General features: G+C 43.8%; 1 protein-coding gene across 1 annotated transcript in view; it reads right to left on the bottom strand.

Moving 5' to 3' along the window:
• Positions 1–12,855, bottom strand: part of LOC129826754 (zinc finger SWIM domain-containing protein 6-like) — a 76,290-nt gene that overhangs the window by 28,793 nt on the left and 34,642 nt on the right. Inside the window, exons 2-3 of the mRNA XM_055887809.1 lie at positions 1,801–2,157; positions 1,172–1,320 (exon numbers count right to left, since the gene is read on the bottom strand). Coding sequence (XP_055743784.1) covers positions 1,172–1,320; positions 1,801–2,157 — 506 coding nt within the window. The remainder of the gene's footprint in view (positions 1–1,171; positions 1,321–1,800; positions 2,158–12,855) is intronic.

The following is a 12,855-nucleotide window of genomic DNA, read 5'->3' as shown; positions in this document are numbered from 1 at the left end:
CTATGTAATGCACTACTTCTGACCAGAGTCCATAACATATTCATTATGTAATGCACTACTTCTGACCAGAGTCCATAACATATTCATTATGTAATGCACTACTTCTGACCAGAGTCCATAACATATTCATTATGTAATGCACTACTTCTGACCAAAGTCCATAACATGTTCATTATGTAATGCACTACTTCTGACCAGAGTCCATAACATATTCATTATGTAATGCGCTACTTCTGACCAGAGTCCATAACATATTCATTATGTAATGCACTACTTCTGACCAGAGTCCATAACATATTCATTATGTAATGCACTACTTCTGACCAGAGTCCATAACATATTCATTATGTAATGCACTACTTCTGACCAGAGTCCATAACATATTCATTATGTAATGCGCTACTTCTGACCAGAGTCCATAACATATTCATTATGTAATGCACTACTTCTGACCAGAGTCCATAACATATTCATTATGTAATGCACTACTTCTGACCAGAGTCCATAACATATTCATTATGTAATGCACTACTTCTGACCAGAGTCCATAACATATTCATTATGTAATGCACTACTTCTGACCAGAGTCCAAAACATATTCATTATGTAATGCACTACTTCTGACTAGAGTCCATAACATATTCATTGTGGTCCCATGTGGCTCAGTTGGTAGAGCCAGGGTTGTGGGTTCAATTCCCACGGGGGGACCAGGATGAATATGTATGAACTTTCCAATTTGTAAGTCGCTCTGGACGAGCGTCTGCTAAATGACTTAAATGTAATGTAATGCACTCCTTCTGACCAGATGGGTCCAGATCAAAAGTAGGGAATTGAGATTCAGGCTAAATATTTGACATTAGGTTAAATCTACACTAGAAGAGCATATGACAATGCAGAAGTTGACACAGCATTTAGTATTCTCTACACCAGAGGATTGTAAGTGTACATCAAAGAGTAAAAACAACGTCAAACCTCAAAAATGGCACTGTTTAATGTACATGCCAACTGGCATGGTAATGGTCCTTCAGACTAACAGAGGCTTTGATTTGAACAGAAACAACTTGGCTATGGAAATTCCTTGGTAGGAATGCATGCAGCATTTTGATGTTAATGAGTTTGTTGTGAGGAGAGTGAAAATATTCAGTGTCTAAAGGAGGAGAGGGGGGGTTACCTTGCTGAACAGCAGGTTGAGTTGTTTCCCAGAGCCGTGGTATCCTCCCTGAGAAAGGAAGAGTTTCACCTGCTCCTGGACCTGCTCCTCATCCAAGTGCCAACAGTTCTCATCATCTACACTGGCTCCTGCTGTGGGGTCCGGGGCCCCTGCACAGACAGACAGAGAAGTTAGTAAAACACAGTCTCATCATCCATACTGGTCCCTGCCGTGGAACCCTGGGTCCCTTTACACAGAGATACGACACAATTTATTAATTTAATAAATAACTCTAAAATAATATATATACATTAGGCAACTTGTGGAGCTGGAGAAACCTGAGAAAGGAGTCATATTTCCTCTATATTATTTCTATTATTTTCTCTCTGCTTTGTTGGGAAGGGCCCGGGAAGTAACCATTTCACTGTTAGTCTACATCGGTTGTTCACCAAGCATGTGACAAATACAATTTGATTATATCCCTCTCCCTCCTCTCTAAGGTAAATAAAAGCCAGGTCTATAGTGTTGATTAGAGGTGGACAGAGTGTTTCGTTTGCAGGCAGCATCAGACTAATGAGCAGCATTGATCTGCCTCTACCTTACAATCAATGTCCTCAGTGGGGCCTACGTGCGCACACACACACACACACCGTGGACCTGGTTGATCTCGGAGTTGGTTGACAGTATCTCATCAGCCAGTTTCTGTGCGGTGGGCAACACCTCCGTATGATGCACTGATATCAGGTACTGGACAAACTTCTGCAGCTGATCTCGGCTCATCTGGAACAGCGTCTCTGAGATGGGCAGGTGCAGTTTGACCTGATCGGGCTTCCGTACGCGGTACAGGGCCAGCGCTACAACGTGGGCGCAGTAGAAGATGTCCTTGTTGCCGCAGCTACAGGTTACTGCGGTGATCTTACAGCGGTCGAAGCTGACGCTCACGCTGCAAATTATCTCAGGCTGAGAGGACGTGGCCGGGTCTGTTACCGTACCACTCAGATGAAACCCTGGGAAGAAAAAAAAAAAGAGTATGAGTTTTAACAAGCCTTTATTGTACAAGCCTTCAATGTGGCATTGACTATAAAATAAAAGTGAAGGAGGGAGGATATAGAGGGAGAGAAAGAGGGAGGATATAGAGGGAGAGAAAGAGGGAGGGAGGGAGGATATAGAGGGAGAGAAAGAGGAGGGAGGGAGGGAGGATATAGAGGGAGAGAAAGAGGAGGGAGGGAGGGAGGATAGAGGGAGAGAAAGAGGGAGGATATAGAGGGAGAGAAAGAGGGAGGGAGGATATAGAGGGAGAGAAAGAGGGGGGAGGGAGGGAGGATATAGAGGGAGAGAAAGAGGAGGGAGGGAGGGAGGATATAGAGGGAGAGAAAGAGGAGGGAGGGAGGAAGCATATAGAGGGAGAGAAAGAGGAGGGAGGGAGGGAGGATATAGAGGGAGAGAAAGAGGAGGGAGGGAGGGGGGGAGGATATAGAGGGAGAGAAAGAGGAGGGAGGGAGGGAGGATAGAGGGAGATAAAGAGGGAGGATATAGAGGGAGAGAAAGAGGGAGGGAGGGAGGATATAGATTGAGAGAAAGAGGGAGGGAGGGAGGATATAGAGGGAGAGAAAGAGGGAGGGAGGGAGGATATAGAGGGAGAGAAAGAGGGAGGGAGGGAGGATATAGAGGGAGAAAAAGAGGGAGGGAGGATATAGAGGATTTACATTTCAAGCCCATTCTGATTGGTACATCACACAGGACTGAGGACATAGAAGCCCAAACCTCTAAAAAACATACACAAAAACATCAGGCATGGGTGGTGTTTATTAAATCAAACAATTCATTACAAAGCCATGTCCTTTCAATAAAGGCATGCCATGTGTAATGGTAGACCTTCATAAACCTTATGAAAGAGGTGCAAAGATATATTCCATATACACCTAACATCAAATTATGACCACATTGAATACATTGAATACAAAGTCCTGTGGCACGGTCATAAAATCAACGGAAACAGAGAGGGCAGGTTGGGTCAGCAATGATAGCAAGACAGATACTGTGTTTTAGAGTGAATAATAGAGCTGGCTCATTTGAATAGTGTTTGATCTCCTGAGCTCTGCGCTTCCAGAGGCGGGGGGTAATTATGCATCTATGAATATGCATGAGGAGGGCGGGGCTGCAAGTGCCAGTCTTGAACACACACTGATGAGCATATGAAAGAGACACAGCCAGCGTGAGATCATGCATTTATTAATATTGGGGAGGGGCCAGGGAGACAGAGTGTGTTATGAATTAATTTATGCGCTGAGGAGAGAGTTAGAGAGATAAAGATGAGAACGTATCGGGGCCAAGTGGAGACATGCATGTATAAATCCACTTATCAAAGATCTGTGGGTGCTGTGATTTCAGGCGTGTATTAACAGGGATATCTAAGCTGCCACAGCTACTCGACATAGGGCCTGTGTGAGTGTGTGTGTGTGTGTGTGTGTGTGTGTGTGTGTGTGTGTGTGTGTGTGTGTGTGTGTGTGTGTGTGTGTGTGTGTGTGTGTGTGTGTGTGTGTGTGTGCGTCAAAAACAGGTTCAGTGTGTGTTCTCCAGCCTTTCCCAGTCCAAGGAGTTGAATAACAGAACATCAGAAACACGCGGCTCAAAGACAACTTGGCAGCTCTGATACACCCCTTTGGAAAAGTAGCACCTACTGTCATTTATCTTTAGCAGACCAGAAATCCACAACAGAGTGAATAGCAATAAAAAGTTAGAAGAAATACAAAACCAATGTCAATCTCTTACAAGAAGATAAATTCCATAAGATAACAAACACCAAGGTCTATCACATTAAGACTGCTGCCTGGGCTCTTTAGTGGAACCTCCCTCCTTTTCCTTCCTTTTCTCCATCCATCTTAGTTCTCTCCCTCTCTGTTTGACAGATGGGTCAGTAATGACCTTTCTTCTTTCTCTCCTGTACATCGGTTTGGACACCACAAACTAGTCCCACGTGAAAAATGCACTTTTAATTTAGCTAATCGCTGAGCACAGGAATATAACTATTCACTTCTCTCCCTCTTCTTCCCGACTGCTGGTTGGTATGAAATCTTCAGTATCTCATGTGCTAGCTATTAGACTGTGTTACCCTCCCCCCTGAGCCCCCTCCCAAAGTGCAGCTAAGGGCTGCTGTGTGTTGGAGAGGCCAGGGCAGACATTTTTAGAACAAGGCCTGTGTGAGGTTGCCCTAGAAACACCCTCATGACCACTCTGGTGAAATCACACTTGGCTTCGAGAGAGAAACAGAGCGAGAGAGAGCGAGAACGCAAGCAGTAGATAGTGTGTGTGTGTAAGTAAATGCACAAGGGCCCCCAGACCACCCATACACTTGGCGGCCCACATCAAAGCACTAGCCCAGATACTCCCTCTGCGCTTTGGAAACCGTATGAGTGTTGATAAGCCAGCAAGCTCTCTTGACCAGCTACAAGCCCTCCTTCCTCACATTCAAAAACATGGGGCCCCCAAAATACCAAACTCCTGCTCTCATTTCAGGGAGAAGGAGAGGCCACAGCCCCTCCAAAATTAACCCATGCAGACCCACAGGAGCAAGAATGTAGCCTTTATATATGGGTCTTATAATATTGGGTTGGGCATTCCCACATTAAGAGACCTAGTCGAGGCTGGAAGGCTGCTTGCCTAAGCACAAAAGCTCTCAGTGTGCAACCACCCACTAGAATAAATCAATTAGATTGGGGAAATATATGTGTGATGCTCAATCAAATTAAGATTCCAAGTCAATGGAGAAAATTCAGCCACAGGGGCGGGTGGATCATTAACATTATTATCACTTTAAATCTAATATGACACAGTCGTGTGTGTGTGTGTGTGTGTGTCTTTTTCCTCAATTGGATTCGCTCAACTCCTGTGTCCTCTCTCCTCCGTCTTCTCTGGCCTCCTTTTAAAAAAAGGTCAAAGGTAATAGACGAGAGGAGAGGGAAAGTGGTAGAAAATATGCTTGTATGAAATGAGACTCTCCTTCTCCAATCGCGCGGCATCATGCCAATGACGTTTACAGGGTGGAATCCAAATATAAAAGTATAAAGGTGATAACTACTTCGCTAGTAGTTGTGTAATACATGTTGTTTAAATAAGTAGCGTATCGTTTAAACTTTTGCATTCTTTTCTCCTTCGAAGAAAACAATAGCTGGTTCAAATGGGGCGTGGCAGATTTCAAAACTCTTCCGCAAAAATTTCAGAAAGGATACACTTGTGCTTCCTCACCTAAAGGAGCCTATCGAGGAGGGGAGGACCGTCTGTTGCCTACTAATGAATTAACACTCTCCTCAACCACTTAGAGACGGAGGAGAGACGGCAGATTTGTCCAAATAAGAAAAGGCCTGTGTGTGAAAGAAAGATGTAGGCCTATATAGACGAGGATAGAGAGAGGACAAGAGAAGTGAGGCTTTAGCTTTGACATTTAATCACATTACCACATGAGCAACAGACAGACAGGGAACAGCTCAATCCAGCTCTGTACCAAAGCAAGCCAGAGCCAAGGTCCATTTCAGCTCAGTAGAAGACCGCAGTAGAAGGGGAATGGATCCTATGGTAGTCAGAGGAATCATCCAATATTACTAAAAAAGCACAGTGCTCGTTTGGAATTCCATATGGCCTGAGTCAGAGGACCTGAGAGAAGATCTGACCAGCATGTGAAGAATGGTGCTCTACTGCAGTAGAGGAGAGAGGGCGGGGTGGAACTAGAGATATGGGATGAATATCCCTATGGGCCCTGGTCAAAAGTAGTGCACTAGATAGGGAACAGGACGCTATTTGGGATGGACACTTGGAGGTCTGGGTGGAACTAAGAACCCTTTGAAAAGTGAGTGAGCAATCTGTTCAGCCCTTAGGCCTATATTAGTGATGTCATTATCTAAAACAACCTCCGAAGGGCTGGCTGTATAACTCCAGAGGAAATCTGAGAAGGAACGATTCAGAGGTTTTAGGGTGTGGGTGTACACCTCAGTCTTACTGGGAGTGGAGGGGCTTATGTGTATTCCAGTGGCGGCTGCTGAGGGGAGGACGGCACATAATAATGGCCAGAACGGCACAAATGGAATGGCATTTGTTTTTGATACTATTCCACTGATTCCCCTCCAGTCACTACCACGAGCCCCAATTAAGGTGCCACCAGCCTCCTGTGGTATATTCCCATGTGAGAGAGAGCCAGAAGAATGAGAGTGGTCCTATAAGGAAGCCCTCATACAGAGACCATAAACACTGATCAATACATTTACACAAGGGACGCTGCTTTAGGAGTGCTGTAGTGTGTGTGTGGTCTAGGTGAAGGTCAAGCTGGAATAGCACAGCTGAGCACCAAGGGTGGCCATGTTTGTGCTATGACCTCTCTGAAAGATCAAAGGCCTTGTCCTCCACAGGAGCAGTCACACCAACCAGAGCCAGCTGTAGCCTAGAAAATAACCCCTTTTTTTAACATTCTATGAATTTCAATTCCATTACTTCTACATGTGAATTTGACGGCAAATGTGCATATTGATCATCAGGATGGAGTGTGTGTGTGTGTGTGTGTGTGTGTGTGTGTGTGTGTGTGTGTGTGTGTGTGTGTGTGTGTGTGTGTGTGTGTGTGTGTGTGTGTGTGTGTGTGTGAGATTGGAGGTGTCATCCTGCGGCTACTTAAATGACAGTCGACTCTGGTCTAGCCGGGTGAAGCAGCCACGCGATCCATCAGGAATGACTTGCAATTTCCAAACTATCACTTACAAAATGGAGTCTAATTTTGTTGGATTGGACAGTCAGACCCAGTCTGTTTTACTGGCCTGTTGAGTGATTCTGGAGCTTGGCAGAGGACGGCTGTCTGACTAGCCGTGAGACATTCAACTGAATTATTTGGACAGCAGGGTTTTAGCAAGCCTCTTTGAAACCACATGCCTGCTTTGGACTCTCGGTCTATACATCCGTCACAACCATGTGAAGAGTTAGGAGGGAAATTAGAGATGTATGGAAATTAGCATGTGTAATTACCAAGAGAAGTCCCTCAAGAGTCTCTTGGCTGAAGATGAACGCAAGTGGTTGGTGTTTGTGTGTGTGTGTGTAAGTGTGTCTGTGAAGATGAATGTACTGAGGATCTATTGAAAAGCCATAGTCAGCTCTTTAAAGCTTAGGCTAAGTGTGTTTGTAAGGACAAGCCTCTACATCAGGAAGGGGATTACAGACAGTGACACATGAGGCTAGACCTAAACAGCTACAATGTCACGAGACTGGTACAAATCCAAACACAAAAAAACCCACATGAAAAACATGGTTGAGTTTTGATGACGATGGCCAAGGGAAGTCTGAATGTGCTTCTCACACACCTTCGAACAGAGAATCAGAGGGGAAGTAAAAAGAGTGTGTGTGTTAGGGGCGACTAGTCAGGAAGTAACCTTCCCTTTGCCCCTCCCATTCCGTTGGAAAGTCAACTGACACGCAAGTATCCCGCAGTGCGCACGCGCACACATACACACACACACACACACACACACACACACACACACATTTTGTTTTACTATCCTTGTGGGGACCAATTTTTTTCCCCTAAACCCTATCAAGGATAGTAAAACCAAACACACACACCTACCTGACTACTAAAGTATGCTTCCTACTCCAAAAAACACAGCCCCTCTTTCTTTCTCCCTCCCTCCAACACTCACTCAGTGCTGCCTAGCCCTAAGCTGACCTGCTGTGTGTGTGCTGACGTCACACACCAGACAAGAGGCACCACTCCAGACACACACATTTAACGGCCTTAGACGAGGGGGAAGCAGCATTCCAGCACTGTGTTCACAAACACACAGGAAGCACTCAGCTGTAGCAAAGGGTGAGGGAGGGAGGGATTTGGCCGTGAGCCAGAGTTCCTCTGAGCTCTTCCCCTTTCTGCTCCAGCCAGCCACAGTTTGCGTAAAGCAGCACTGCCAGTTCGAACTTAACCCCTCCCTTCCTGGAGTCACCCAGGTAATTTACCAGCATCTGCAGTGTTCCCATTCTGATTTACAAAACGCCACAACCCCCACGCTCCACACCCACAAGCAGCCCACAGTCCAAGATAAGGATGGCTAAAAGCACACACATACATTTAACTAGCAAAAAATAAACATTTTGTATTATTTTACCTTTTTTAACTAGGCAAGTCAGTTAAGAACAAATTCTTATTTTCAATGACGGCCTAGGAACAATGGGTTAACTGCCTTGTTCAGGGCAGAACGACAGATTTTTACTTTGTCAGCTCGGGGATTCGATCTTGCAACCTTTCAGTTACTAGTCCAACGCTCTAACCACTAGGCTACCTGCCACCACTAATCCAGAATGCATGGGTGAGAGAAGGAGTGGGGATACCTTGGAACACACATACACGTGCACATAAGCACGTCACCCCCTCGTCCCGTCACGCAGAGAGTAAAAATGAAACAGATAAGGGCAGCTTGGAAAATATAAAACATCTTTGTTTTGCATTCACTGTAGTAGTGCATTTCCTGCTTACTGTCCTGAGAGCCCAAATCAATAAGACTACACCTCTCAAACTCCCACACTACTCAAACATTACTCCTATCATCTCTTGGTTTGCAGTCACACAATTAATATCAATTTATGAATGACCTGGTTTCAAGTAGTAGCCTATACACAATTCCTCATTCAAAGGACAAAGAAGGCTGCAGAGAGGGCACAGAAGCACAACATCCTATACACTAATCCCCTCACTGCTCCAGGAGCTGATTATCTCCCATACGAATCACAAAGGCATGTGACGGCACATACGGTGCGAGACACGCATATCACTACGCCGTCTTACCTTTGCATTTAGGGGACTTCACATAGACCTACACAGAGCCCTGTTGCTCCCTATTCAGTGCACTACTTTCGACCAAAGCCACTGGGGAATATGTTCAGGATAGGGTGTTATTTGAGCTTGTCTTTGTCCTTCCTGAACCTGCCTTTGTCTAGCTATGTTTCCCAGAGTGGGCCGTGCGGCGCTGAACCAGTACCATGTCAGAGGTAATACATCAGACATGACATCTTTTACCCGCAAACAGAGATGACAAGTGTCATTCTTCACACTAACCACACTGGACAAAGCCAGCAACAGGAGGAAGGATGGAATGGAGGAGGGGATGGGGGGGGGGGGGGGCCGCTCACGTTTAATATCACTTGACATGCGTCATCTAGCATCTCTCAGCCCTCCGCTGAGGCTGTGTAAAAGCCTCAGCCGTCACACACACACATCAAACAAAGACCAAGACAAACATCTCACTAGCCCAGCGCTGCTATTGACAGATACTGAGGAGGAGAGAGAAATACTGTTCTATTCATCTGCCTGTAAATACTGTGGTCGAAACTCCTGCCTGTAAATACTGTGGTCGAAACTCCTGCCTGTAAATACTGTGGTCGAAACTCCTGCCTGTAGGCAATTCCTGTAAATATTGACGTTGAGGTGAAGGATATTCTCTCATGGACAGGCTATAAATGGATAGCTAACATTGTCTCTTAACGCTGTAAGCATCTGACATTATACAGTAGCATTTTTGTTATCTCACACAAACACATGGAGGCAAAGAGTGGGCCTACTGAATGCGTCAATGACTTGCCTATGAGCGGTTACTAGAATAGGGAACTGAGCCCTCTGAATAGGTCTGTAGATACTTTAGGTTTCGTCTCTCCAGCTAAACACAGACAGCTGATCTTATCAAAAAACCTTTCAGAACCCTATTCCGGTGAAATGGCTCTCATTACATGTAAATAACTACCCTTTATTGACGGATGATTGAGAGAAATTGCCCACTACTAGAGAGAAGGGAATATTTTCCCTAGAGCTCTTTGTTGACATGGGAGTAGCCATGATAATGCTGGCTGTCTGTCTGTAAGCGATCACCCACAGGGAGTGGTATTTGACCATCACCAAGTAGGCAGCCACAACACACCGTCTGGCAGGTTAGCCCACCAATGATTCACAAGTCTAGCTGGTGTCTATTCTATTCCATTATATTACATTAGACAAAACAAGGCTATGTTATTAACTGCTTAAATCAACACCATCTGTAAATATGCTACCTCTGACTAATCATATTAATTAAATGTTTCATCTGTTGTGTGTTGTGTGTTTCCATTTGAGATGATACAGTGGATACAGAGGGCAGGGATTGGGTGGGGTTGAATGGGGTTGAGAGATCCCACCACCTGCTGATCAAGATGGCATCCATCCTTGAATTAGGTCAATGAGTTTGTCAAAATGAGAGAGAGCGAGCGAGGGAGATCTCTGGACTAATTGGGTTATGGGAGCAGAACCAAGCAGCTGATTTAAGCAGAGTTCATCATATTCATCACATTGGTTAGACAGCTAATTACTGCTACAGGCCAATACACTTACATGTGGAAACACATACACACACACACACACTAGGGCTGGGCGATATGGCCTAAAAATCATGGGGGTTCAAAATATGTATCTCGATTTTTGGGCCATCTATCTAAAAGAAGCTGAGTGGGGGGGGGTCTGCTCAGCTAGCATATAGAATCGTTTTAAGATGGTTATCCTGAGGATCATTTACAGTCCCTTCAGAATATATTCACACCCCAAATTTAAAATTTATTCAATTGAGATGTTTTAGTCACTGGCCTACACACAATACCCCATAATGTCAAAGTGGAATTATGTTTTTAGATTATTTTTTTTACAAATGAATTAAAAATGCGTCAATAAGTATTCAGCCCCTTTGTTATGGCAAGCCTAAATTCAGGAGTAAAAATGAGCTTAACAAGTCACTGTGTGCAATAATAGTGTCTAACATGATTTTTTAATGACTCCTCATCTCTGTACCCCAAACATACAATTATCTGTAATGTCCCCCAGTTGCGCAGTGAATTACAAACACAGATTAAACCAAAGACCAGCGATGTTTCTCAATGCGTCACAAAGGGCACCTATTGGAAGATAAAAAAAGCAGACAATGAAAATCCCTTTGAGCATGGTGAAGTTATTAATTACACTTTGGATGGTGTATCAATACACCCAGTCACCACAACGATACAGGTGTCCTTCTTAACTCAGGGATTTCACCATGAGGCCAATGGTGACTTTAAAACAGTTCAAATTCAACGGCTGTGATGAGAGAAAACAGAAGATGGATCAACAACATTGTAGTTACTCCACAATACTAACCTAATTGACAGAGTGTAAAGGATGCCTGTACAGAATAAAATAGCATAGTGGTGGCTGCATCAAGTAATGGGAATGCTTGTAATCATTAAGGACTGGTGAGTCTTTCAGGATTTTCTTTTTTACAGAATAGTGCTAACCACTGTCAAAATCCTAGAGGAAAACATTGTTCAGTCTGCTTTCACCAGACACTGGGAGATTAATTCACCTTTCAGGAGGACAATATCCTAAAAACACAGGAAGTTTATTTTAAAGTGCCTGTCCTATTTCTGAGAGATATAAGATCAGGATTTTATTTATTTAAAAAAAAAAAAAAAATTTAATGGACACATTATTTGACCCCTTTTAGGCACTACTTCCATATTTAACAGGTACCAGACTACCTTCAGGCGAGTCTTGTGGGCGTCCTAGAGCAAAACAAGCAACATGTACATTCCATATAGGGGAGATAGTTTGTAGGCCAAACCGTACAGACGTTTTCGTGAGAAGAGCGATTTTCGGGATGTCTCATGGTCAGACACACCACTGTAGCTCTGCCACCTTTCACCGCAGATGTGGAAGGCCAAAATCGATAACTCTCGCTTAAACAGACAGATTTTTTTTATTATGTAATTAGATTTCCGTGGGGCTGTGGAAATTGTCTCAAGAGGGCCTAAAAGGTCAAATACACAGCATTTCAAACAGTCAGTAATAATATAATGAATTCAGAGTTCGTGAAATTATACCGAGGCTGAATATAAACCTTCCATAACCTGCTTTTGCAATTCACACTAATCTGGCTTTCAAGTCGGTCTATAAAATGCCCTTTTTGCTACAAATTTAACCAGAACCATGCATAATACACATTCACTATTGACAAACTTCTTGTAGCAGGCATTATTGAAAATGAACACAGGTCTCTTAAACAATCTCTCAAGCACCCCGTGCTAGTGAGTAGCCAGCTAGTTTTTATATTTCAAGTTTAGCCAACTTGGATCTGCTAGCTAACATGGTGGAACAGTTGAACTGTTACGAACACACCCTTCTGTCCATCTCCAACTTTTAATAGTATGTTCAATTTGTTCAGATGTTGAAATCAAGTGGCTTACCTTATTTCTCAGAATGAGAACGAATTGCAAATTCCTTATATAAATTGTGTTTTATGATTATTGCACATTTATAAAACACAGACTAGAAAGCTAGTATAACATTCTTTGGCTGAAATCTTGCAGCGTTATGTGCACACGACAAACTGAACATTTATTTTCCAGAATCATTTCCAGATCAATTAATTGACAAATCTGGATACCGCCCAAGTCTAACAGACCTCCCCTCGTACCAGAATTTAAGGTATTACCAGGATAGCACACAAGGGGCTGCTAAAAAAACAGAAAAGCACATTGGGCATCTATTACCAGAATGCTAAAAGAATTAGCACAAAGTAATAGCGAAATCACATAAAAAATGTTAGCTAATTGCTTTCACCTTTATTTAACCAGGTAGGCTAGTTGAGAACAAGTTCTCATTTGCAACTGCGACCTGGCCAAGAAAGCAAAGC

Source organism: Salvelinus fontinalis, chromosome 28 (assembly GCF_029448725.1).
Source record: "Salvelinus fontinalis isolate EN_2023a chromosome 28, ASM2944872v1, whole genome shotgun sequence".
NCBI lineage: Eukaryota > Metazoa > Chordata > Actinopteri > Salmoniformes > Salmonidae > Salvelinus > Salvelinus fontinalis.
This window is presented reverse-complemented; position numbering and strand designations above follow the sequence as displayed.